Consider the following 26360-nt stretch of genomic DNA (forward strand, 5'->3'; position numbering starts at 1 on the left):
GAAGCCTCAAAGAAGGCTAGATTTTCAGCTAGCCGAGTGGCGATAGCGCCACAACTCAGGTACCGGGTGGTAGAAGTAGCCATCAAAGCAAGGCTAGCACACACCATGGCGGGAGCATTAAAGACCACCTTCTCGGTCCGCTCCGGGTTCAGATAAGACATCAAAAGCAACAGTTCATGATTGTTCAGCTTACTCATATCCGGCCTCTCATAAAGAAGGTTTGACAAAGAACGAAGGAAGATCCTTAAGGTAACATGTTGAACATCATTAATCAACATGTTGTTATAGGCGAGAGCTGGCTTTCCGGAAAGACAAGGCATGAGGCAACAAACACCACACTCGGAAGGAATTTCACTGATGGAATCCTTGGGAGGCTTGGCCAACCCAAGGTGAGAAGCAAAAAGGTCCATGGTCAACATGAAGCTCGTGTTCATCAAACGGAACTCAACCGTTTGTGCAGCTGGCTCGTAATTAAACGAGCTCATAAACTCTAAGGTTAGAAAAGGGTAAGAATGCTTCCTCAGCCGATACAACCCCATAAACCCCAAGGTTTCAAAGATGTGACGGACATCCGTCTCAATTCCCAAGTCCTCAAGAAGTGTGGTATCCACACAACGGGTAGGCCTCATTTTGCGTTTCTGCAACGCCACAAATCTCTCCCTTTGTTTAAATTCCACAAACACCACCGAAGGGTACTCCGGTACAGCGGGTACTACGGGTCCACTACCTTCCCCAACCTCGGGCTGTGAAGCCCTCCCCCTCTTAGTCTTACGGGTCCCTATGTTTAGTCTCGGCATCTGTTTCAGCATACGATTTATACACACTTGCATAGGCACGTAAAGCATATAATTCACACAATTGAATCTTGAGTAATCAGCTAGGTACACACTTTCTCCAACAAATCCCAATTGATACATAAATTCAGTTTACAGTAACTCAGACGAAACATAATCTACTCGGTCAATTCGGATATCATGGCATGGCTCAAATGTTACTCTCTATATATAGACCTGATAATCATGTGAAATATTCATATATGTTCATAGAAAGGTAACTTAAAACACGTCATTATCAACCTTCAACATTAGAAGCAAACAACTCATTTAGACTAGTCAAACGGTCTCTACAGCTGTGACGATTTTGACACATTCTTCAACAATTAACATCACCATTACCATATTAAAAGTTTAACTCTTGCATATGCATTCATATCCAACACAAATTCTCAATTATAGAAAACGAATTTCAACTTGGGCACTTTTAAGACGGAGTTTTAAGGAAAGTTTTAAGGTGAAAATTACCAAAATCCAACTTTCAACATGGTATATACAACATATAGTACTCAATTTCACCATCCAACATGTAGAAAACAACCAAAATCAATTTTGATTTTTGCAAACCCTAGAAAATTCATCCCCAATTTGGTAATTTCTATTCTATTTTTGGAGCAATTAATCATCAACAATCATGAAAGGGAAGCATATGAATCACATTACAACAATTAAAAGCAATGATTCGTCCGTATGAATCAAAATTTCAGTTAATTCTACCATTCTAATAATTTCAAAGTGATAAAACATGTAAATAGGGAAGAAATTCATACCTTGATTAGATAGGAAAGTAGGAGGACAAAATTAAACAAAGTAAACAACCCAAACTAATCACCACCAACACAAGAGTAGGAGAGTTTTAAGAGATTTAGGGCTTAGGGTTCGAATAGAAGAAGAAAGAATAAGAAGAATGAGAAGAACTAAGGGTTTTAAGAAACCCGCAAGAACCTATGCATTGTATCCTACTCGATCGAGTGCCTAGGGTACTCGATCGAGTGTCGTCTAATCGATCGAGTAGGTGCTATTTCGTCGAGTATCTGCAGAAAATTTCCACATCCCGACGTCATAGCTTCCTAACTAGATCGAGTGAGGTCTACTCGGTCTAGTAAGCCCTCGCACTCGGTCAAGTAAGGTTGAGTACTCGGTCAAAAATACGAAGTAAATTGAAGATTCCTGCAAAAACAATATCGCGTGTCGATTCCAAACTATATATGTTCGGAATTCATCACTAGTTATCATACTCACTCATGTATTACCATTACTACTCAAGCATACCATACCGTCTTATCAGATAAGATTTATATCATGTTACGCCACAACAAATTCACACAACACGGTTTACCTGTTACCGAGTCATTCATATACACAATTACGTCTTTGTATCATATCTAAACTCGTCTTACCACATGGCTATCAGCTTATTCTCATGTTAATGTAAAACATATAATTAACGATAATTATTCTTCCATATGTCATTCAAATGTATTACTATCATGTTCCAATTTCAATCATAAGCAAATTATTCTACACAAATTGATCATTACACGCAGAAACTTTCAACCATTAAACATTGCACAAAAGCATCATTACCTACTACTTTAACTATCATCACTATAGCTACCGTAGGACTTATAAACTCATATAGGATCACCATTACCAACAACCTTATGCAAACACCAACATGATCACTTTTCATATTACAGCATACATTTCCACACTTTTCACGCATTTGTATTAAATAAAACCCTTTTACGTTTCTCATAAACATCGCATAAGCTCACTAATTCTACCAAAACTTCACCACACACAATCCAAATGCAACTATCATGCCCATACCAACTTTAACAAAGACTCAACCACGGATAGTTCTGACGCAGTCAACATACACATTACATACATGCACACGGACTCCACATTCCCATACCCGGTGGATCGGCTTAAGTACAATGAGGCCAAGATTTTGAAATGAGGGCGCCTACTCACCCAAAACCTAGCATCAGCTGGGGCTCTCATCATACATACACCAGGTTCATTTTATTAGACTCACTACGTTCATTATTTTCATTGGTTACAGGTTCCAAAATCGTCGCTCTGATACCACTTTGTAACACCCCCATATTCAGAGGAGCCTTAACTAGGCCTTCCTTAGCATATAAGGGCGTTACCATCTCGGTTGCCCGAGGTAAGTAATCATCAAAATTCGATAAAAGAACATTTATAGTTACATTACAAGCGTTACAACCAACTTAACAAAATAAAGATACAACTCGTGAGCTACACACTATCCCTATCAAAACTCGTGAGGACTCATCCAGCCTGAACTCCAGCTATCAATGCTATCAACACCTAATAAGACTGACTGCTCACCATAAGGGATCACGGCAGACACATAAAACAACAAGACAACCACACAAGGTCAGTACTGAGATAAGACATGACAAAACCAACATCATCTATCAACACAACACAGCACAATCGGTCACACACACAATCACACCCACTCCAATCAACCTCCGTCACCGACTGTCCACTGGACCAGCCCTGCCAGTGGGGAACCGCAACCGTACCCACCAAATCCCCGCTCATCAAACCGAGCGATAACCCTGTCCCATTAATTTGCACATCCCCTCCCGTGGCGGGTTCCACGGAGGGCGAAACTAGGGCGTGAAGCCACTCCCGCAACTGACTCCACTCAGCCGAGGACGCACCTCGAGAACCAGAGACAACCAATCACAGACAGCTGCAATACAACGACAACCAACAAACTGTAAACACTAACCGATTACCGCATATACACTGCCACGCAAACACAACTACAACACAACAACCACGACACAACAATCGACACACTAGACCATCCACAGAAACTGAGTAGGCGAACCTACCTTTAAGTAACTGCAACCATTCCATGTCCACACATGCAAAACCCAGCAATCAAGCAACACCTATACACACAATACAACCATCGATCACCACCAAGCAAACCCTAACTGAGAACACAAGGCACGGATGATGATGACGACATACCTACAAGAGGAAAACTGGCAAAGGACTGCTACCCGACTCAAGTTATGCACTCCTAAGGCACAAGGACCTTCAAAGGCTTCCATGGAGGTTATATGGTGAAGGGAAGGGAAGGAGGCGACCTAAGGATCTGAAGAAATGAGGCGGAAAATAATTTGCGGATTTAACAAAACACGATTATAAACCCTCGCTGAAAACCCGTTACTCGATCGAGTGGCCCCTACTCGATCGAGTATCTAAGCTACTCGATCGAGTAGCCTCTACTCTATCGAGTACCACCCCTAACTCAAAGCACATGATGACTTTGGTACGCACTCCTAAGGACTATTACCGCTCCCAAGGTCAGTCAACGCTGGTCAACGGGTTCCTAAAAGGGCGGGTATTACAAAATAAACCAAGAGTTTTCTGGAAAAATCGTCAATAATGGTCATCATATAATGACAACCTCCTTTTGAAGGAACTTTTGAAGGACCCCAAAGATCAGAATGGATATACCCTTGGTTCTATGAATACCCTTTGAAAAGCTAACTTTTTTCTGCTTGCCAAAAATACAATGTTCGCATAAATCAACCTTACCGGTACAATGCTTTCCGAGTAGTCCTTTCTTGTTAAGGACATGCATTCCCTTTTCACTCATGTGGCCCAATCTCATATGCCACAATTTGGTGTCATCATTTGGATGAGACAACTGGCTGCCAGAAACACCGTAATAGTAGAACCCTGGAGCACATACAAGCTACCAGATCGATTTGCCTTCAATAATACAAGAGCGCCTTTGGACACTTTTAAAACTCCACCTTCAGCTGAATACTTGCACCTAAGTGATTCTAGGGTGCCTAAGGAAATAAGATTTCGCTTCAAGTCAGGGACGTGTCTGACATTAGTCAAGGTTCTAGCAACACCATCATGTGTTTTAATTTTTACTGTACCTTCACCAACAACTTTGCATTGTGCATCGTTGCCCATCAAAACAAGACCACCATTAATTGATTGATAAGTAGTAAACCAATCTTTATTAGGAGTCATGTGGAAAGTACAGACGGAGTCAAGTATCCACTCATTTCTAGACCTTTGTTCTATATCAGCAGCAACTAAAATATCCCCATCAGACTCAAACTCAACAACACTAGCTTCAGCATGGTGTTCGGGTTGTTTACCTTTACCCTTATCATCTCTTTCTTGCTTCTTTTTCAGATTAGTACATTCTAAAATTTCGTGTCCTTTCTTCTTACAATATCGGCAGAATTTAGAGTTTTTACCTCTTGATTTTGACCTGGCCTTACTCTTAATACTACTACCTCTTTCAAATGTTCTCCCTTTAACAACCAAACCTTCACCCGATTGTTCAGAATTAATTTCAGTATCAAATTTTTCTTTTGATAGGAGGTGAGACTTGACATCTTCAAAGGATAATGTAATATTATTACCAAACATAATTTCTTTAAAGTGTTTAAATGAGGGTGGTAATGAGACAATGAGTAGGACAGCTTTATCTTCATCATCGATTTTAACATCAAGGTTCTCCAAATCTATTATGATAGAATTAAACTCATCTAAGTGTGTTTTTACGGGAGTACCTTCTGACATGCGGAGCGTGAATAAACGTTCCTTGAGTCGAAGCTTATTTGCTAGACTCTTGGTCATCTATAGAGATTCCAATTTAGTCCACATGCTGGCAGCAAATGTCTCTTTAATGACCTCACGTAAAACTTCACGTGATAAACAAAGTTGAATCACGGACAACGCCTTCTCATCCATTTCATCCCATTGTTCATCTGTCATAGTGGATGGTTTCTTCGACTTACCATTTAAAGCCTTCTTTAAACCATTTTGTATAAGAACAGCTCGCATTTGAACTCTCCAAATGGCGAAACTAATTTTACCATCAAATTTCTCTATGTCAAATTTTGTCGACATTATGGAAAAATCTCAATTGAAAATAATATGGCTCTGATGCCAATTTGTTGGGGTACAGAGTACGGAAGCGAATAAATTCAACCAAAGATTTAAGAGAAATAATAAAAAGACAATAAAAATAACACCAAGATTTTTAGGTGGAAAAACCCTCTTTAAATAGAGGTAAAAAACCACCGGCGAGAGAGCCAAATATTTCACTATAATGATTTATGGGAGTACAAGTATTTCCTCGATGGCCTATAGAAAATGACCAAATAAATTACTCTCGGAGGGTTAAATGATATTGAACACCCACAATGATATAATATAGAGAGTAGGAATAAAGAGGAATAATAATGAGAAGTATTATGTTGTGGTTTTGTTGTGTGATTATTTTGCGGAGAAAAAGCCACTATTTATAGTGCTTGTAGGAGTAAATGAGAAAATGTGTTTGTCTTGCAATTTCTCCATGTTACTTGTATTAACATTACTCCATCATCCGTTGAATGCATTTCCCATAATTTCACCATATGTTGCATGAACACACATTACTCCACCATAAGTTATTGTATGTTTCTCATAAACTCACATATTTCAGTTTATTGAAATGATAAATGTGAGGCATAACTTCAACAAATCCCATAACAAAAATATTGTGTCTTTGCATTTTATATTTGGGTTATTTCATGAGAATAATCCAATCTATACCTCGTCTTCTAATATTAATCCAAATTTCAATTTAACTCAAAATAAACCATACTATAGCCTTTCGTGGCTCATATTGCACTTAGGTCATTTTATTAAGAGTATAATTGCCAAAATTCCGTTTTACAATATATTCGTGTTACTTACGGTCTTGTACAAATATACATGTTTCCGGATAGGCGAAGTGGATTAAAAAACGTGGGTTTCTAAGCTTGTTTCTATATCCATATACATACACAATAAAACAAAACCAAAATAGAATAGAAACACTTTTCTCAAAAAAAAAAATAGAATAGAAACAAAAAGGTGACATTTCACAAATCATCAGGTTTTCTCCTCTTGATTCTCTCCATTTCCTCGTCAAAAACAAATTAAGAAACCATAATCACCATCACATACACATCAATTCCTCAATATCTTATCCCTCATCTTCCTCTCTTCTAACCAAGGTATATACCCTAATTTTAATCACCAAATAAACCTAATTAGATTTCTTTACATTTTATTAGGTTTTTAATCTTATCATTACTTTGTGTTTCTTGAATTACATGATGCGTTTTACGTTATTGTTTTCAGATTAATTTTGTTCATTAATTACTATAATTACTATAAGTAGAGTAATAATTAACATGATTATTTAGTCATTTTTATTAATTTCAAGAATATTTATTATTGTTAGGGAGGTGAAGGATCGGATCTTCTGCACTTTCTTCCTCCAGTAAACCGTAAACGACACCGTTTCAGGTTCGTTTCTCTACGTTCACTATCAACGACGTCGTTTTCATTTTTCGGCGACTGATTTTTTGTTATTATGATTTTTTTTTTGCAGGCGCGAATGTGAATAAACGGAGTGAAAAGTGTAAAAAAAGATTTTACAGTTGAGTGAATAAGTTGAAGATAAACCTAGGTGAGACGATTTTAATTTTTATTCAGTTTATTTGTTGAAGATTTGGGCGTATATTTGTATATTATATGAAGTGATTTCATATGATTTATGAAATAATTTGTAAAAATCGTATAATACATGACTTTTCTTCAAAGTAGAGTTAAACAATTTGATACACGACATTTGAATGTGAGATTTAGGTTTTCGTTATGTAAAGTGAATTATTGAGTATAATATTGTGATTATCGTTTAATATTTGATCTTATAAATCGGATTATGAACTAATATAGTTTGATTAGCGTATAATATATGATATGCCGATGATTCAACGACAACTACGACGATTGTTCTTGTCTTTTTCTTGGTATGTACATGAAAATGAGAGTATTTCTGGTGAGAATGTGAGATGAATACAGTTCACCTTCCTCTCTTTTGATTTCATTTATTTGTGTATATTACTGCCTAGCTGTTCATTCATTCATACTGAAATTAAATCTCTTCGTTTATTTATTACTCCGTAGTAGTTAGTTTAATACGGTAATCATTGTGTGAGACGGTACCGTGTTATTCCATAATCTGTGAATTTAAGGCTACTAATGCTAAGCGTCGTAGTTAGTAGAATTCAATTCAATAATATATCTTAGATTTAGAAAAATTAATGATATGAATATGCTGTTGGATTCCCTATGTACATGAAACTTCCTCTACATAATTATTTTATTCATCTTCTGCAATTGATGTGAGTTTCTAGATTTGATTCATTTACTTAGTTACGTCAATTCATTTGATTTTATACCTCCTAAATGCCAAATTTTGATCCGTATCCTTTTCTTTGGCAGCTTGTGTAATCGAAAAAGTCGTTGATACTAGACGAGAATTAAAAAATAAGGTTTTGAAAATGTCGTCGTCAAATTCACCGTGTGCAGCATGTAAGTTCTTACGGCGCAAGTGCACGCAGGAATGTGTGTTTGCCCCGTATTTCCCGCCAGATCAACCGCAAAGGTTTGCTAATGTGCACAAGGTGTTTGGGGCCAGTAATGTGGCGAAGCTGCTGAACGAGTTGGCGGCAGCGCAGAGGGAGGATGCGGTGAACTCGTTAGCGTATGAGGCGGAAGCAAGGTTGCGGGATCCCGTGTATGGATGTGTGGGTCTGATTTCGTTATTGCAGCAAAGGCTAAAACAGGTGCAGAGTGACCTCATCACGGCTAAGAAGGAGCTGGCTACTTATATTGGACCGTCTGCGCTTATGGCTGCTGCGCCGATGTTTCCACCAGGGGGGTATAACGCGGCTGCGGCTGCTGCTGTTGCGAATGCTAATGTGATGGGGGGTTATAATATGGGGAACATGATGGTAGGACCGTCTCACCAGAATGCGCAGCAGTTGATGGAAGCGCAGCAGATGGCTGTGGCAATGAAAGAGGAGCAAGAGATGATGAGGAACTGGGAGCAGCAGCAACAGTTTATGAGGTTTAACAGCGGTGGCAGTGGCGGGTTTTGTGGAACGTATGAGGTGGGAAGTGGAGCGGTGGTTACAGCAGCTGCTAATGTTGATAGTCCTGGTGGTGGGTTTAATCAGATGGGGTCGCCTTCATTGGCATTAGGTGGTGGCAGTGGTGGTGGTGCATTTGATCAGAATGCGGCCGTGGCGTACGCTCATCTGCAACAGCCGCCGCATGCAGATGTCGATGAGCCACTCGGTCAACTGTTACTGCTTCAGCAACCAGAATCGCAACAAACAGGAGAGATTGCTCAGGCTATTCCTTTACATTCACTTCATGAACAAGAACAACCACCACAACCACCTGGTCAACATCTCATGCTTCATCATCATCATCATCATATTCACCATGAACAACATGATCATGATCATCAACATCATGACCATCATCGGCAACATGATCATCATCCCCACCATCATCATCATCAAAGGTCTGGGAGTGAGGAAAAAAGGGGTACTGGTACTACTAATGTGGGTCCATCATGTTGACAAGACAATGAGAATATATAGACATTTGCCCAGTTTTGCAGTTGATTAAAAAAGCTTCTCATCTCATGGTTTAATTGTCCTTGACTTGAGGTAAACAAAAAAGAATACCCATTTCTTGTTTTCTTTTTTACTTTAATTTTTTTGCCTGTATAAATGTTTGTAGTAAGCTTTTCTTGTTTTTGGGATGATATAATACAACAAATTATATACTTCCATAAAAGTGGTGATTACAAGAAAGGTGCAGATATAAAGGTATCTTTTGCTGTTTAGATGAAAGGAAATGGTTGTGTTGCAAAAATGTTCATGGAGTTTACTATTTTTTGGCAGAATGCAAAAGGGTTGCTTTTTGGGGTGTCTAGTGTAATCAGTACTGTTTGTCTTTTATTTGTTTCAGCACAAATTCTTGTTTGTGACGGCACATATCCGTTATCATTTTACCTCACATAGTACCCACTTTTTCTCTCTCTGCAACACTATTCATGTGGTCCCCTTTCTCCACTAACCCATTTTATTACCATTTTAACTCACAAAATATCCGCCACAAATGATAACCCGTCACAAGGGAGACCAATTGTTGTTTCAGAGAAATGTCACATTCATACAATTAATATGAGGAGATAAGAATGAGATAGATGCAAGATTTGTTAATTGTATGAATCTTCCTTTTCAGTATAATTTCAGGATGAGTCCACTACATTATTCTCATTTATTAGCTTGTTGGATTGGATTATATTCACCATTTTTTATCATCATTTGTGACGGATATCTTGTGACGGGTCAAATAAAAGTCACAAGGGAGGATAAAGACAAGTCATTTGTGATTCTTTATGCATTTTACTTTTTGTCTTATCTACCCATGTGGGTGATACCAGGGCCGTCCCTGACATTTTCGGGGCCCGGTGCAGAGTTTTAAAAATAGGCTCCTAAAAATATTTATATCATCTCAAATATACTCCCTCCTATTCACTATATTCTTCCCCTTTCCTTTTTGCACAAAAAATAAGAAAGTTAATTTGAACCACAGAAAACACTCTATCCCATATGCAATTGAATTTGGACCACACAAATCAACCCAAAAAATGAAATAGGGAAGAAAACCCGAATAATCCGAAAAGGGAAATAGGGAAAAATATAGTGAATAGGAGGGAGTAACATAAATAAACCTGTAAAAGAAAAAATTGTTTTAAACAAAAGTTTTTTGGCGAAACAAGAAATCATTTGTTTTTCTATATATAAACATATACTACACCAAATAACAAGAAGTAATGTTGATAAGATGGTTCTACACTATTATTTTCATAAATTCATTTTGGGATAAGAAAAAAAAAACTTAAAAATTAAAAATAGCAGCCACTGTGGTTCGAACCCAGGATCTATAAGTAAGAAACCAATGTTGCTACCACTGCGACCAACTACAATATCTGATATAATCTCGCGCTACACTATACATATTAATAAACAGAATGTCAGATTTGGGGCCTTTCAAAATCGGGGGCCCTGTTCCGCCGCACGGGTTGAACACCCTTTAAGTCGGCCCTGGGTGATACTTGACTCGTCACAAGCTTGTAACGGATATATCATTCACAAGTAAGACCTATTGATGTACCAGATGTTAGAGTGTCACCATTATCTATCTACAATGCTGTACTTTGAAGTCAACTTTGATCACAATAGTACCAGGTGTTGTCGACTCTATGCTGTTAATTTAGTCCTCACTTCATTCAAATCCAAATACGAAATACCCCATAAATTAAAATTATTTTCACAGGAAAAGAAATTGACGCGGGTATTTGGATATGAAGAAACGGAATAATACCGGTGTATTGCCCCACATTAATAAAAGGCATGAGCATGAGATTAGTTTAGACGTCAACGGGTTGTTCAGGGATAAAATTTGGGTTGCTTACTTGCTTATGAGTCATGATAAGTCTACTTCACTTGTTTTCATATGGCCTGGAATCCTTGATGCGGGATTAAACGCATTGCTTAGTTCATGTATTAGTTGCATATTTTACTGTTGTCATGTCGATAAACTATTCAAAAGAAAAAACTCCCCTCTTCTCTCTAAAATATCTCCCCTCTTCTCTCAAAAAAAAAGAAAAAACTAAAACCTAACCTGATCTTGATCCGCCGCCTCCACCTCCCACACGCTACCCCCTTTTCGTCCCCTACCAGATTGCCGGAGATTGGTCGATCTCAAGGCCCTTCTCCGGCGATCCTTCACAGCTCGTCCCATGTTTGACCCGTCTTTTTGACCTCACCCTTTTGTGTTTCTCCCTTTTAGCGGATCTCTGTGGTCCGACTGTTTCGGTGGTTACCGCTTCAACCACGGGGTCCTGGTCCCTCCGATTCCTCGTCTTGTCACCGAATCTCTTGCATGCAACCCAAAGGCGATCCCGTTTTCCCCCACCCCTGGTATGTCTCTTGTGTGTTCGGCTCTCAATCGGTTCCTAAGATGTTTAATCGGTCAGTCGGATTCTCGTTTAGTTTCTTGACGTGTTTTAGGGTTATCTTCTTGTTTGGCTTCGATCGGATCTTTGTTTTCTGTCGGATTTTGTTTTCCGACGTGTTTGATTTCGATCGGTTTTGGGTGGTTGGTGTGGGGCTGTTTCTTGTTGTCTTTGTCGATGTCGGGTCGGTTTGGGACCGACTGGTGATCCCCCCATTCCCCCCACCTATCGGTCTTTTGTCCTGAGTGTCTCTTGTGTCCGTGTCGCTTGGTTGGTCTCTTGCATGTAAGGCGGTGGTCCTGGAAGGATTCGTTTGGTGAAATAGGTGTCCTTTGTTGGTTCCTTAACGCTTGCTGGTCTGTTGCGTTTTTCGGATTATGTTTGTGAATCCGTTGCGATCTTAGGTTGGTGTGAGGTCTTAGTGATGGTTCTTCCTGTTCGAGTTATGCCTGGTAGGGGATGAGTTGTGACTTTGGCTGTGTTGTTGGTTGGGAAGGATGCGGTGATTTTCGCCTCTAGTTGATGCTTAGTTTTTGTTTACCTTGCTTATTGTTCTTCCAAATAAAAATGTTTTCATGTTTTATCTTCCTAGCTGTTGTGGTCTCTCTGTGCTCTCAGAGTGCCATTTTTAGTAACTGGTTAATAACGACGTTAGTAACCCTACAACCGGTGTGTGTTGTACAACCGGTGTGTGTTGTGTCCATCTCCTGCCGTCCTATTGAGATGGTTTTGGTTTAGGGGCTGATTAAGTGGCTTTTCCTGTTGCTCCCTATCTTACTCACTTTTCTTGGCTACGAGTTTCTTGCCCGTAGGGACTGTTTCTAAAGTGTAGGAGTTTTATCTCCTCTGGAGCTAGGCTTTCCTGGTCTACATTCCGCCTTTTCTTTCCACGTCCTTGTGGCGTAAGTACACCTTGGTCTTTCTCGATAGGTCAAGGGTCTCGTTGGTTTCTAGATAATCTGTATCACATCCAAGGGGATGAATCTCCGAGACACATTTTTGTGCCTTGTTGCAGGTATTTCTCCGAAGCTCAGTTCATTAAGATGAGTAAAGAGTTGTTTGATCTTTTGGCCACATGTGATCTTCGCTTCAAGTATGTCATGGATGTTGAAGTTGATTCACGTTTCCAGTCATCCGTCCGCCATCAGCACTCTTATGATACCCGATGCCGTTACTTTTACGTTGTTGTTTTAGTTTATCGTTTAGTAAAATAAGTGCATTTGACAATAAGTCAAATGCCATCTGTATAAAAACTCTTTTTTACAGTTGCCAAAAAAAAAAAATGCCGATAAACTATTCGTATGTTGTCACATTTCTATTTTTGTGTGGTGTCGTTGTCGGACCAAAGAATTAGCACTCGTTTATTTCATTTGCAAAATGTGACGTATTTCATGTCATTACAAATCGGTGCCGAAAAGATTGAATCCAATCCTTCTCTTGTATCCACCTAATCTGTTTGTTTTCTTGTTTCATTTTCTTTAACTTGCATACATTCTCTTAATATGCATTAGTTATTTGCAAATTGCATGTCAAATGCGTAAAACCACCCCATATGTAATACGGACAAATGCTATAATAGCAATTTCATGGTACATTATTTGTCGTTTGTGTTGGTGGAGCTCAAGGTTTTTGTCTACATAAATAATCTAGATTTTCTTAAGAAGCTTGTATTGTTCTCAAATAATATTGGTATTGGTCGAGGAATGTGTAAACTAGCAACAAAGGTAAAAAAAAAAGGTTACTTTTATAATTTACTAGCGTGATGCCCGTGCGTTGCACAAATTCTAAAATAATTGACTAAATGTAAAATGTGCAAGGACGTTTTAGCCTTTATTGTATAAATGAAACTGCCGATCAATATTAATGCAAATCATATTTGCTCTAACAGTAATTATTACTTAGATAGTAGTTATTTCTAAACTAATCGACATTTATTAGATAACATATTTTTCCTTTAGATGGAAGTTTTGAGAGGTTTAATTCATCAAACAAAAAATGACAATATTTGTATTTTAATTCATTTAATATTGCATGTGTTACGTATAACATGTACATGTTCTCTCTCTTTTGATCTTTGTATCTAAAGTATGATAAACGACTATTATAGATGCAACACATCCTTAAGCCTCTTTTGATCTGTTGCCAACACTCTTAAAACCTGTCCTCAAACACCTGTTAACTCAGTCTATTAGGCCCCTCAGAATTATTCTCATGGCACAAAATAGATGTAGCCGCCTCTTTTTGTGCTACTACTATTTTGGTGTGTATTACTTGGATTGCCCGAGATCATTTAGAGCATGGTTAAACGATGGACTTCAAGTGTACCGCTTTTTACCCCTAGTGTACTCCTTGCCATTGAGATTGACCTTCTTTCTGGGCAATCGTGTGGGTTGTTAAAACTTGAAATAATTATGAAAAGGTAGTGTAAACTTGAAAGTATATATGTTAAAAATTTCCTTAAAAATGTCGTTTGATAATATTTTTAAGATATTTTTATAATTGATCAAACCGAATAAAAAAATCTTATTGGCTTTACAATTTGAACACATAAACGCATGTTAACATATAAAGAAACGTAGTTAAGAAAACATTTATCAACAAACGGGGAGAGAAAAATCCATCCGAGTGGTCATGAAAGCCCAATTTGAATCGAAACCTAATGAAATTTTGTTAAATTAGAAGAAATCAATTCACAGTAATAAAAAGGCAATACAACTTGGGGTAAATAACTCATTTGGTTTTTGCATAAGGTTGGGTAATAAAATAATAATTATACATATTAATGTGGGGTATGTGAAAAGATGTTAAAGATGATGATTAACCTATATTTGTCTTACTTCTATTTATCTATTTTCATACTATATGATTATTTTGAGAGATCCCATCAAAAGCATTATATTCTCTATCTATTTATGTTCTTTTGACTTATTTCATGTTTTTATTGCGTAGAAGAGTCGAACATGAACTAATATGAGATATATGATATGGCCTACGTTATTATTTTCCTAAACTATACAACCGATACGATACAGAGTATATTGTGTAACTATTTGTGCAAATCTTTCTATTAAATAATATTGTTTGAACCGAATTTTTCGATTGGATATGTTTTCTTCTATATATATTACGTATCGCTACGTTATATTTGTATGAATTTGATTTTAGAGTTGAAATTTTTTCTATTTCCATTTGCGACACCGATCTTTCGCCAAATATGTTTTATGTGCTAGCACTACTTTCAATTGTTTTTTTTATCTACATATTAATCATTTTATTAACATAAAATTGTTTTAGATAATCCATATATTTCGAGAACATTATGAGAGTGTTAAAATTTATTTATTTCTTGTTTTACTTTCTACTCAATAATTCTTTTTCTACTTCCTACTAATTAAAATCCACCAATATGTTCAAACTTTTGATTTATTAATAACATTGATAATTCACTAAGTCATTATAAGATCGGTCAAATTTTGACTTGACCTAACTCAGCCCATTTTACAAGCACGTAAATATAGATTCGTGACTCGATTGACCCGAACTCAAAGCAACCCCTTAATTTCTGGTGAAGACCCAACCTTATCGAGCGACCCGGTGGGTCAAAAATAAATTTGGTTGAATGTGAATATAACTATATAAGCTTTATGTATACTTTAATGTATGTGAAATGTAAAATAATAATTAAAAAATACATAAATTTTAATAATTTAAATTACTATCATGATTAAAATAATTCTTGATATACAACTTTCAAATCGAGTAATATTTAGTAATAAATAATTCAAAATGTCTATTATAACTTTTAGAATACTAATCTAGGTAATGTAATTATCAAATTTCTAAAATGTTTAAAATAACCCAACCTGAATGTTTATTGTTAGAACTGACTACTATCCTTAAATAATGTGATAATAACCTATCCGAATATGATCCGAGCCTGAAATAACCCGACACAATGGCGGAGCTAGGAATTTACCTTAGCGAGGACGAAAAATCTCAGATTGGGGGGGGGGGGGGGTGTAATGGTTTAAGGGAAACTCGAAAAAAAGTTAGAAAATTTGAACTAAAGCTTTGAAATTTCTGACCGCTCATACCCCCGCTAGCCCCCTAACTCCACCACTTACACGATCTGACCTCAATCATTTTTTTTACATTTGAGTAAAATATTACTCATAGAAATAAAAAGGATAAATAAATGATGGGACGTGAGGAATGTCAAACTTTATTTTTCTAAGCTAACTTATCGTGTACCTTTGAGGCAAACCTCCTAAGAAAAACCGTTGTTTAATAAAGAGTATATTACTCCATGTGTAGTAGAGGTTGGATATCCCAAGAAATTTATGCAAATTTTGATGATAGATTGATAAAGGCAAATACACAATTATAGCAAAATTTGAACCAAGGGTCGGGAAATTATTATGATGGAATAAAATAGGCATGATTTCTTTAATAATGATAAAATACACAATGAATGGATCGTGTAATGATCAATTTCAGCCTGTCATAGGAAGTAATCAGGTCGTTTAACAAAATTTCTAGAATGATAGATTTGCTATGGAATTTATTTGCATTCTCGAGAGTAATTATTACTAAACAAAATTAAGTCACTCGGATTGATTATAAAGACTTGAGACTACTATTAATTTATTAGACATAATATTTAAAATATGATGTTTAGCTAATTGCAGTATTAAACTCTATTTCTATATTATTCTTATGTTATTTTTTATTAAACACTATTTCTATATTATTCTTTGTGTTAATTTTTAAATTTATTTTAAGTGTTTTAAAAAAGTTCGAGCTGAAAGACATATTATGTTGTGAATTATCATATTGAATAATCCGTATAAAACTAGTGATTATGAATATATCTAAGTTTTTTTTCTCTAGTATATCGTATTTTTCATATATATAATTAAATATGAATATTAATAAATAATCTTATGATTCCAATAAAAAAGTTGGAAAAAGTAATTTTAAAATAATAAGTGTACTAATATTAAAAAATAATTTTCTAATTCTGATAGAAAAATTGTAAATGATTAATGATTTCCTAATTCTAATATAAAAATTATAAGTAATTAATTTTAAATTTTATTTTTCTAATTCTAATAGGAAAATTGTAAATGATTAACTATTTCCTAATTCTAATAGAAAAATTGTAAATTATTAATTTTAAAATTTATTTAAGTTTTTCTATTTCCATTAGCGACACCGATCTTTCGCCAAATATGTTTTATGTGCTAGAACTCATTTCAATTGTTTTTTATCTACATATTAATCATTTTATTAACATAAACTTGTTTTCGATAATCCATATATTTCGAGAACATTATGAGAGTGCTAAAATTTATTTATTTCTTGTTTTACTTTCTACTCAATAATTCTTTTTCTACTTCCTACTAATTAAAATCCACCAATATGTTCAAACTTTTGATTTATTAATAACATTGATAATTCACTAAGTCATTATAAAATCGGTCAAATTTTGACTTGACCTAACCCAACCCATTTTACAAGCACGTAAATGTAGATTCGTGACTCGATTGACCCGAACTCAAAGCAACCCCTTAATTTAGGGTGAAGACCCAACCTTATCGAGCGACCCGGTGGGTCAAAAATAAATTTGGTTGAATGTGACTATAACTATATAAGCTTAATGTATACTTTAATGTATGTGAAATGTAAAATAATAATTAAAAAATATATAAATTTTAATACTTTAAATTACTATCATGATTAAAATAATTCTTGATATACAACTTTCAAATCGAGTAATATTTAGTAATAAAATAATTCAAAATGTCTATTATAACTTTTAGAATAATAATCTAGGTAATGTAATTATCAAATTTATAAAATGTTTAAAATAATCCAACCAGAATGTTTATTGTTAGAACTGACTACTATCCTTAAATAATGTGATAATAACCTATCCGAATATGATCCGAGCCTGAAATAACCTGACCCGGTGGCGGAGCTAGGAATTAACCTTAGCGAGGACAAAAAATCTCAGATGGGGGGGGGGGGTAATGGTTTAAGGGAAACTGGAAAAAAGTTGAAATTTTTTAACTAAAGCTTTGAAATTTCTGACCGCTCTTACCCCCGCTAACCCCCTAACTCCACCACTTACACGATCTGACCTATTTTGAACTAAATTCTTGAAAACCTGAATTGTCCCAACCCGAACCTGACCCGGTTGACTCGTTTGCCAGGTCTATATTCGTCCTAGTGATTTCTTTTTATTTGAGTAAAATATTACTCAAAAGGATAAATAAATGATGGGACGTGAGGAATGTCGAACTTTATTTTTCTAAGCTAACTTATCGTGTACCTTTGAGGCAAACATCCTAAGAAAAACCGTTGTTTAATACGGAGTATAATACTCCATGTGTAGTAGAGGTTGGATATCCCAAGAAATTTATGCAAATTTTGATGATAGATTGATATAGGCAAATACACAATTATAGCAAAATTTGAACCAAGGGTCGGGAAATTATTATGATGGAATAAAATAGGCATGATTTCTGTAATAATGGTAAAATACGCAATGAATGGATCATGTAATGATCAATTTAAGCATGTCATAGGAAGCATTAGGTCGTTTAACAAAATTTCTAGAATGATAGATTTGCTATGGAATTCATTTGCATTCTCGAGAGTAATTAGTACTAAATAAAATTAAGTCACTCGGATTGATTATAAAGACTTGAGACTACTATTAATTTATTAGACATAATATTTAAAATATGATGTTTAGCTAATTGCAGTATTAAACTATATTATTCTTATGTTATTTTTTTATTAAACACTATTTCTATATTATTCTTTGTGTTAATTTTTAATTTTATTTTAAGTGTTTTAAAAAAGTTCGAGCTGAAAGACATATTATGTTGTGAATTATCATATTGAATAATCTGTATAAAACTGGTGATTATGAATATATCTAAGTTTTTTTTCTCTAGTATATCGAATTTTTCATATATATAAATAAATATGAATATTAATAAATAATCTTATGATTCCAATAAAAAAGTTGGAAAAAGTAATTTTAAAATAATAAGTGTACTAATATTAAAAAATAATTTTCTAATTCTGATAGGAAAATTGTAAATGATTAATGATTTCCTAATTCTAATATAAAATTGTAAGTAATTAATTTTAAATTTTATTTTTCTAATTCTAATAGGAAAATTGTAAATGATTAACTATTTCCTAATTCTAATAGAAAAATTGTAAATTATTAATTTTAAAATTTATTTAAGTTTTTCTATTTCCATTAGCGACACCGATCTTTCGCCAAATATGTTTTATGTGCTAGAACTCATTTCAATTGTTTTTTATCTACATATTAATCATTTTATTAACATAAACTTGTTTTCGATAATCCCTATATTTCGAGAACTTTATGAGATTGTTAAAATTTATTTATTTCTTATTTTACTTTCTACTCAATAATTTCTTTTTCTACTTCTTACTAATTAAAATCCACTAATATGTTCAAACTTACGATTTATTAATAACTTTGATGATTCACTAAGTCATTATAAGATCGGTCAAATTTTGACTTGACCTAACCGAACCCATTTTCCAAGCACGTAAATATTGACTCGTGGCTCGATTGACCCAAACTCAAAGCAACGCGTTAATTTAGGGTAAAGACCCAGCCTTATCGAGAGACCCGGTGGGTCAAAAATAAATTTGGTTGAATGTGACTATAACTATATAAGCCTAATGTATACTTTAATGTATGTGAAATGTAAAATAATAATTAAAAAATATATAAATTTTAATACTTTAAATTACTATCATGATTAAAATAATTCTTGATAAACAACTTTCAAACTGATTAATATTTAGTAATAAAATAATTATTAAGATAACTTAGTTTTTATTATTAGGTCAATATAATGGTGACGAATGAATATTGTTGAAACATTAAATATAATTTAATTTCTTTAAAATAATTTGATTTCCATTTTGGAAATGAGAGAAAAAATGGGGGTTATAAAATTTTTCCAACCTGTATTCTAGCGATGACATAAACATTCAAAATATGAGTATAAATCAACCAATGATAGAATGTTACTTACGAACAGAACATTAAAGAATTTATGTACTCCAAATTTTTTGCAGAATTAGAATAATACTTCTTGTAATTATCAAAATGTCTATAATAACTTGTAGAATAATACTCTAGGTAATGTAATTATCAAATTTCTAAAATGTTTAAAATAACCCAACTCGAATGTTTATTGTTAGAACTGACTACTATCCTTAAATAATGTGATAATAACTTATCCGAATATGACCCGAGCCTGAAATAACCCAACCCAGTTGGGGAGCCAGGAATTAACCCTAATGTGGGGGGGGTAATGATTTAAGGAAACTCGAAAAAAGTTGGAAAATTTTAACTAAAGCTGTGAAATTTTTGACCCCTTACTCCACCACTTACGTGACCCGACCCATTTTGAACCAAATTCTTGAAACCTGAATTGTCCCAACCCGAACCTGACCCGGTTGGCTCGTTTGACATGTCTATATCTGTCCCAATCATTTTTTTGCATTTGAGTAAAATATTACTCATAGAAATTAAAAGGATAAATAAATGATGGGATGTGAGGAATGTCAAACTTTATTTTTCTAAGCTAACTTATCGTGTACCTTTGAAGCAAACATCCTAAGAAAAACTGTTGTTTAATACGGAGTATATTACTCCGTGTGTAGTAGAGGTTGGATATCCCAAGAAATTTATGCAAATTTTGATGATAGATGTATATAGACAAATACACAATTATAGCAAAATTTGAACCGAGGGTCGGGAAATTATTATCATAGAATAAAATAGGCATGATTGCTCTGATAATGATAAAATACGCAATGAATGGATCGTGTAATGATCAATTTCAGCTTGTCATAAGAAGCAATAAGGTCGTTTAACAAAATTTCTAGAATGATAGATTTGCTATGGAATTCATTTGCATTCTCGAGAGTAATTAGTACTAAATAAAATTAAGTCACTCGCATTGATTCTAAAGACTTAAGACTACTATTAAGTTATTTGATATAATATTTAAAATATGATGTTTAGCTAATTGCAGTATTAAACTCTATTTCTATATTATTCTTATGTTAATTTTTATTAAACACTTTTTCTATATTATTCTTTGTGTTAATTTTTTATTTTTATTTTTTTCTATAGTATATATATATATATATATATATATATATATATATATATATATATATATATATATATATATATATATATATATATATATATATATATATATATATATATATAGGGTTGAGATCCTATGAGAACCTCCTTCCCATGAGAACCTCGGGTTCAGAACCTTTGTATCAAAGATTCAGAACTTTTATGCCAAAGGTTCAGAACTTTTATACCTCGGGTTCAAAGCTTTCCTACGAAAGGTTCAGCAATTTTACAAGTGAACAAAACAAACATCTATTGCATTTTATTTGACACGAAAGAAAAAGAGCACGAAATAACTTAAAACAAAAATAAATTGAATGATTAAGACCTTAATGATAAAATAAAAACAAACTATCCTCGAGATTGCTACTTTATTGAGATTGCTACTTCCTCGAGATTGCTACAAAAAGAGTACCCCGGCTAACTACTTTGGCAGGGTCGGTGATACTATCCTCGAGATTGCTACTTCCTTTGCTTGTATTCGATTTAGTTTTGTTCGTAGGGATGGTAATAGTGTGACTCATGGGATGGCTCATCTTTTGCCGGTTGATTACTCGACACGGTTTTGGGTGGGTGCGATTCCTGAGCATATTGTTCCTCTTGTAGAATTGGACACTGCTCTTTCGTTTTAGTAATATTACTATCCTTTTCCTTCAAAAAAAAAAAACTAACTAAATTATTTACTAGTTAATGATAAGAGGAAAAGGAGACAAATTAGAGAGAGTATCGATAAAATGGCAGAGCACATGCATGAAATCATATTAGCATAGGCAACTATAGAATATGAGTACTGAAGAAGGTGGGAGTGAATAACAAAGCAGACAAAAATACCCAACTTAAAATAACAAGTGTGCGCGTCAGTTGTGTGCCGTTAGATTGTTTGATCTGATGGTAGAGAATGGTTCTCATGATAAGAGAGTTCTCATAGGATCCTAAATATATATATATATATATATATATATATATATATATATATATATATATATATATATATATATATATATATATATATATATATAGAAATTGCATCAAGTGAGTCTAGGTATCTTAGGTGAGTCTAGCATTTTAATCTCATCCATTAGATCTACTCCTAATCAACTACCGAGACTAAATCTCGAAATTATAACAAACCTATAAAAGCTAAGAATTCAAACCTCCCCCTCATAATTCGCCACTTTCTCTCTCCTCCGTCTCTTTCCCTCGCTTACTCTATCTCTCTCTAAGTCAAAATAATCCTCTGAATCAAGCAAACAAACCCTAGGTTCCTGTTTTTTACTCGCTTTTATCAATTCATTCACAAATCAATCAAATTAAATGCCTTTTTTCCAGGTTCTCGTTGCTACAATGGATGCAGATTCTACCGACATTAACATGCAAACAGGTAATTTCCGTAATCCTTTTGTTTTCAGTTTTCCTTTTCGCGATTTTATTTGGATTCTATGTCGCTTATCATTCGCTATTGTAATTTCATTATTCCGTTGCTTTTCAGTTTTTTAGGTTAATCGATTTTATGTTTGATTCAATTTTAATGACATCCGTTCACTTCTACTTCAATTTTACGGTGTCCTTTCCTTTGATTATTCTCGTATTTGCTTTTCTCTTAAATATTAGGTGAAATATCCTTGTATTTGTTGTTTTTCCTATCGAATTTTCATATTTATGTTCTCCTCTCGCTTCGCTTACAATCGCAGTTGCTTTATTGTCACATTCCGTCAATTTTAATTATATTTGTCTTTATTCTGTTGCTTTTCAGTTTTTTAGGTTAATCGATTTTATGTTTGCTTCAATTTTAATGAAATCCGTTCACTTCTACTCCAATTTACGGTCTCCTTTCCTTTGATTATACTCGTAGTTGCTTTTGTCTTAAATATTAGTTCAAATATCCTTGTATTTGTTGATTTTCTTGTTCAATTTCGGTCAAATTTCATTATATTTGATCTCTTTTCCTGTCTTGTATATTCCTGTTCCCCCTGTCTCGTATATTCCTGTTCAACCAATGCTTACAGTGCTCGACCTTGTTACAATATCAATGTTATCAAACACAATCACATATATTCATTTTCCATTTTCCTTTTTGTATTGCTGGACTCAAGTATCACATTACTCAACCCCATTCTACGCCAATTGTCCAAGAGCAACCCAATCCTCAACCAAATAACCAGCTTGTTCTGTCTCACACGCCTAATGGAGGTGAGCGCTGGATGCGTGTGGTTGAGCACAAGTTTAGACCTACCATTGGTGTAGTTTTCGCCTCCCTTGAGGCTGGAATCAAGTTCTACGAGGTTTATGCTCGGGCATGTGGATTTACCCCTCGGAAGCACAAGATGCGAAACACTACGAGGTGGTGTTGCACACCAAAAATTCGTAGTCCGAATCATCAAGGGTTCAGGGAATCTAAACCGAAATAGCGTCCCAGAACCAAGGATGATGAGAATATGGGTGATGGTTCGTCCACAGCTAGTACAGTTACACGACGAGTTAAAATCACAAGAATTGGATGCCGAGCGTACGTCAGATTTGCCCTTCTACATGGCCTTGATGGCCCAGCTATGATTGACGAGTTTTCTGAAGTCCACAATCATCGTCTCACCTCTGTCTGTAACAAAGATCTCGATAAGATTTCACGATCCCTTGATATGTTCCAGAAGACGCTTATCTTGAACAACTCCAAGTTGAATATTGGCGCTGGATTGACCTTTAGACAGGTTAAGGAACTTGTCAATGGGTATGAAAATATCGGTGCTACATTGATAGATTTTAAGAACTTTCAAAGAGATATCAAGTGCTACATTGGGTTAAGAGATCCTGACCTTTTCATCGATCGACTCGAGAAACTCAAAGCGACCCAACCCCAGTTCTACTTCGCCTATGATGTTGATTCGCAAAATCGTCTAACAAAGTTCTTTTGGGCTGATGCTACATGTATTAGAAACTACTCATTCTTTGGGGATGCTGTAAGCTTCGACCCTACTTACGGAACCAACAAGTATGATATGGTTTTTACACCATTTACAGGTGTTAATCACCACAGAAAGTCGGTGTTGTTTGCCGGTTGTCTCCTGTTACACGAGGATGACATCTCCTTCCAATGGACCTTTCAGCATTTCTTGACTGCCATGGGACAAAAAGAGCCGAAGTTCATGATCACGGATCAATGCCCTGGCATAAAGAAGGTAATAGTGTGACAATGTTATTCAGAATAATGACTTACTTAAAATTATTGTACCACAACTTTCTGACTCCAACTACCACTGTTCCATCTCTTCCTCTTTTACAAGGTTATTCAATAACAATTTTATCAGAACTAAATTACTAACATATAATTTACTCACTTGCTCTTTCCCTATCACCGATCAATATCACGTTCGACTTGCTTTGTTTCATTATGACTGCATACAACAGGCTTTCCTTCATTTTCAAGACAGCTAGGCATCGTTATTGTATGTGGCATATTACACAAAAGATCACGGACAAAGTTGGTTCAAAGACTCCCCGAGACACAGACTTCCTTGCTTGCTTCAACGCTGTTGTTTGGGACCCGATATGGAGCCGTCGAGTTCGAAGAGAAGTGGCGTAAGGTCATTTTATATTTCGAGCTGGAAGATAATGATTGGTTGACTACAATGTTCGACGACAGACACCATTGGATTCATGCCTACCATCGTGACCTTGCCTTGGGCTGCATATTAAGAACAACACAAATGATCGAAAAGTACAAATTCGTTTTTCAAGCGCTATGAGAATCACTTTGGTACACTGGTCGAATTTTGGATGAGGTAAACAACTCTTTTTCATTCCTTACGATGCAGGAACAGTGTATGTTACAAAGACATTGTTTCATTGTTACATAAATAATTTGTTGCCGAATCCTTGTTGCATTAAAACCAGGTTCCAAATCGCTATGGACCAGCCGCTATACATACACGAAGGTGCGATGATTATAACAGCGACCACTCATTCCCCGAGCTTAAGACAGAATTACCTATAGAAAAGCATGGCGCTATTATATACACACATGCTGTGTTCAAGGTGTTTCAAGAAGAAGTAATGGTTGCCGATTCATGTGGTGTTGATGACTTTGAGAAGGAGGAGCATGTGCGCATAATTCATGTAATCGATCTTTGAGACAGACGAATTTTCAAGGTGAGGTTGGACCTTAGAAGCACGGATATGCGGATGCGAGTGTAAACTGTTCAAAAGAATTGGATTACTCTGCAGGCATATTGTGTGGGTGTACAAGGGCAAAGGAATTAGGCGAATACCAAGCAAGTACATTGTAGATCGTTGGCTAAATAACACACACTCAGCCGAATGTGTTTGATTCGAAAACATTATTACAAAGGATTTTGACTTGTTACGATGGTTGTTTTACAAGAACATTGTAACCATAATTTCTTATAGTAACATTGTCACCATGATAAACAACTAACTGTTTTACTTCCAGGCTTGATTCGAATGGGAATGTCATTGAGGATTCATATATGGCTACATCTCGATAAATGAGTCATTTGTGCAACGTATGGTCGAGTTCCGTCGGATAGTTGGTGTTCTCAAAACTTTACCTGCCGAACACACGGAAGAGTTAGCATCCCTCCTAGTTGAGTTCCTAAGTTATGTATTGAACCGCTTACAAAAGACCAAGAGATGGAGATTCTGTTGGGCTGCACTCGTCGTCAAGTCACTATCCACCCTCCGAACAAGCACGCAACAAGAGCAGCGGAAAAAGATTGAAGTCAGCTAAACAACAGGCCATTGAAAAAGCAGCCAAGCCAAAGAGGCTATGTGCATACTGCAAAGAAAGAGTTACCCACGACAGGAGAACATGCCCTCTTCGCATAGCTGATGAAGCTGTTGAGAAAGCAGCTAAAAAGAAAAAAGTTTGATACTGTTATGATGTTACAGTGACATTGTGACAATTAGTAGGATTTTGTGTTGCTGTGACAATAATATGTCACAGTAAAAATAAAAAGTAGAATTGTGTGTTGCTGTGACAATAACATGTCACAGTAAAAAGTCATTCGATTTTCCTACATCATAGTTAACATTTTATACAAAGACTTACGACATTTTATACAAAGAATAAATATTGTTTTAGGACCATTTTCCGTCCCGTTTTAGGAGCATATTTCCTAAGTTTTACAGTAACAGTGTTATACAATTTGTTTTGTAAATATGCCCTTTGTTTAAGGATTTCACGGTGTCGCCTAATCTAACCCTAAACCCTTTTCCGTCCCGTTTTAGGAGCGTTTTTCCCCAAATTTAAATCACATCCACGACAGGGTATCACCCGTCCTTCCCTAGAGTTTAGTTTTGGTTTTTTTGCACCACGATTTTTTAAGGAAAAGGGTTTAGGGTTTAGTTTTGG

At 35.4% G+C, this 26360-nt stretch overlaps 2 protein-coding genes and 1 long non-coding RNA gene across 3 annotated transcripts; all 3 read left to right on the top strand.

Moving 5' to 3' along the window:
• The first annotated feature begins 6704 nt into the window (after positions 1 to 6704).
• LOC141634498 (uncharacterized) lies at positions 6705 to 10408 on the top strand. The gene is made up of 4 exons (XM_074446647.1): positions 6705 to 6904; positions 7135 to 7199; positions 7285 to 7362; positions 8181 to 10408. Exon 4 carries the CDS (start codon positions 8240 to 8242, stop codon positions 9326 to 9328), a length of 1089 nt encoding a protein of 362 aa, XP_074302748.1. The 5' UTR covers positions 6705 to 6904; positions 7135 to 7199; positions 7285 to 7362; positions 8181 to 8239; the 3' UTR covers positions 9329 to 10408.
• Positions 10409 to 11347: 939 nt separating this feature from the next.
• Positions 11348 to 12989, top strand: LOC141633590 (uncharacterized). The gene is made up of 2 exons (XR_012538384.1): positions 11348 to 11743; positions 12794 to 12989. It is a non-coding gene; the product is annotated as an uncharacterized LOC141633590 (long non-coding RNA).
• Positions 12990 to 23430: 10441 nt separating this feature from the next.
• LOC141629481 (protein FAR1-RELATED SEQUENCE 5-like) lies at positions 23431 to 25878 on the top strand. The gene is made up of 4 exons (XM_074442473.1): positions 23431 to 24168; positions 24884 to 25105; positions 25214 to 25236; positions 25632 to 25878. Exons 1-4 carry the CDS (start codon positions 23431 to 23433, stop codon positions 25876 to 25878), a joined length of 1230 nt encoding a protein of 409 aa, XP_074298574.1.
• The last annotated feature ends 482 nt before the right edge of the window (positions 25879 to 26360 follow it).

Source organism: Silene latifolia, chromosome Y, assembly GCF_048544455.1.
Source record: "Silene latifolia isolate original U9 population chromosome Y, ASM4854445v1, whole genome shotgun sequence".
NCBI classification, from domain to species: Eukaryota; Viridiplantae; Streptophyta; class Magnoliopsida; order Caryophyllales; family Caryophyllaceae; genus Silene; species Silene latifolia.

Coding starts and splice junctions, on each gene's coding strand:
- LOC141634498 (XM_074446647.1), top strand. CDS start 8,240: ATGTCGTCGTCAAATTCACCGTGTGCAGCATGTAAGTTCTTACGGCGC.
- LOC141629481 (XM_074442473.1), top strand. CDS start 23,431: ATGGGTGATGGTTCGTCCACAGCTAGTACAGTTACACGACGAGTTAAA. Junction 24,169..24,883: donor AATGCCCTGGCATAAAGAAG/GTAATAGTGTGA, acceptor CATTAAAACCAG/GTTCCAAATCGCTATGGACC. Junction 25,237..25,631: donor TATTGTGTGGGTGTACAAGG/GCAAAGGAATTA, acceptor CGCTTACAAAAG/ACCAAGAGATGGAGATTCTG.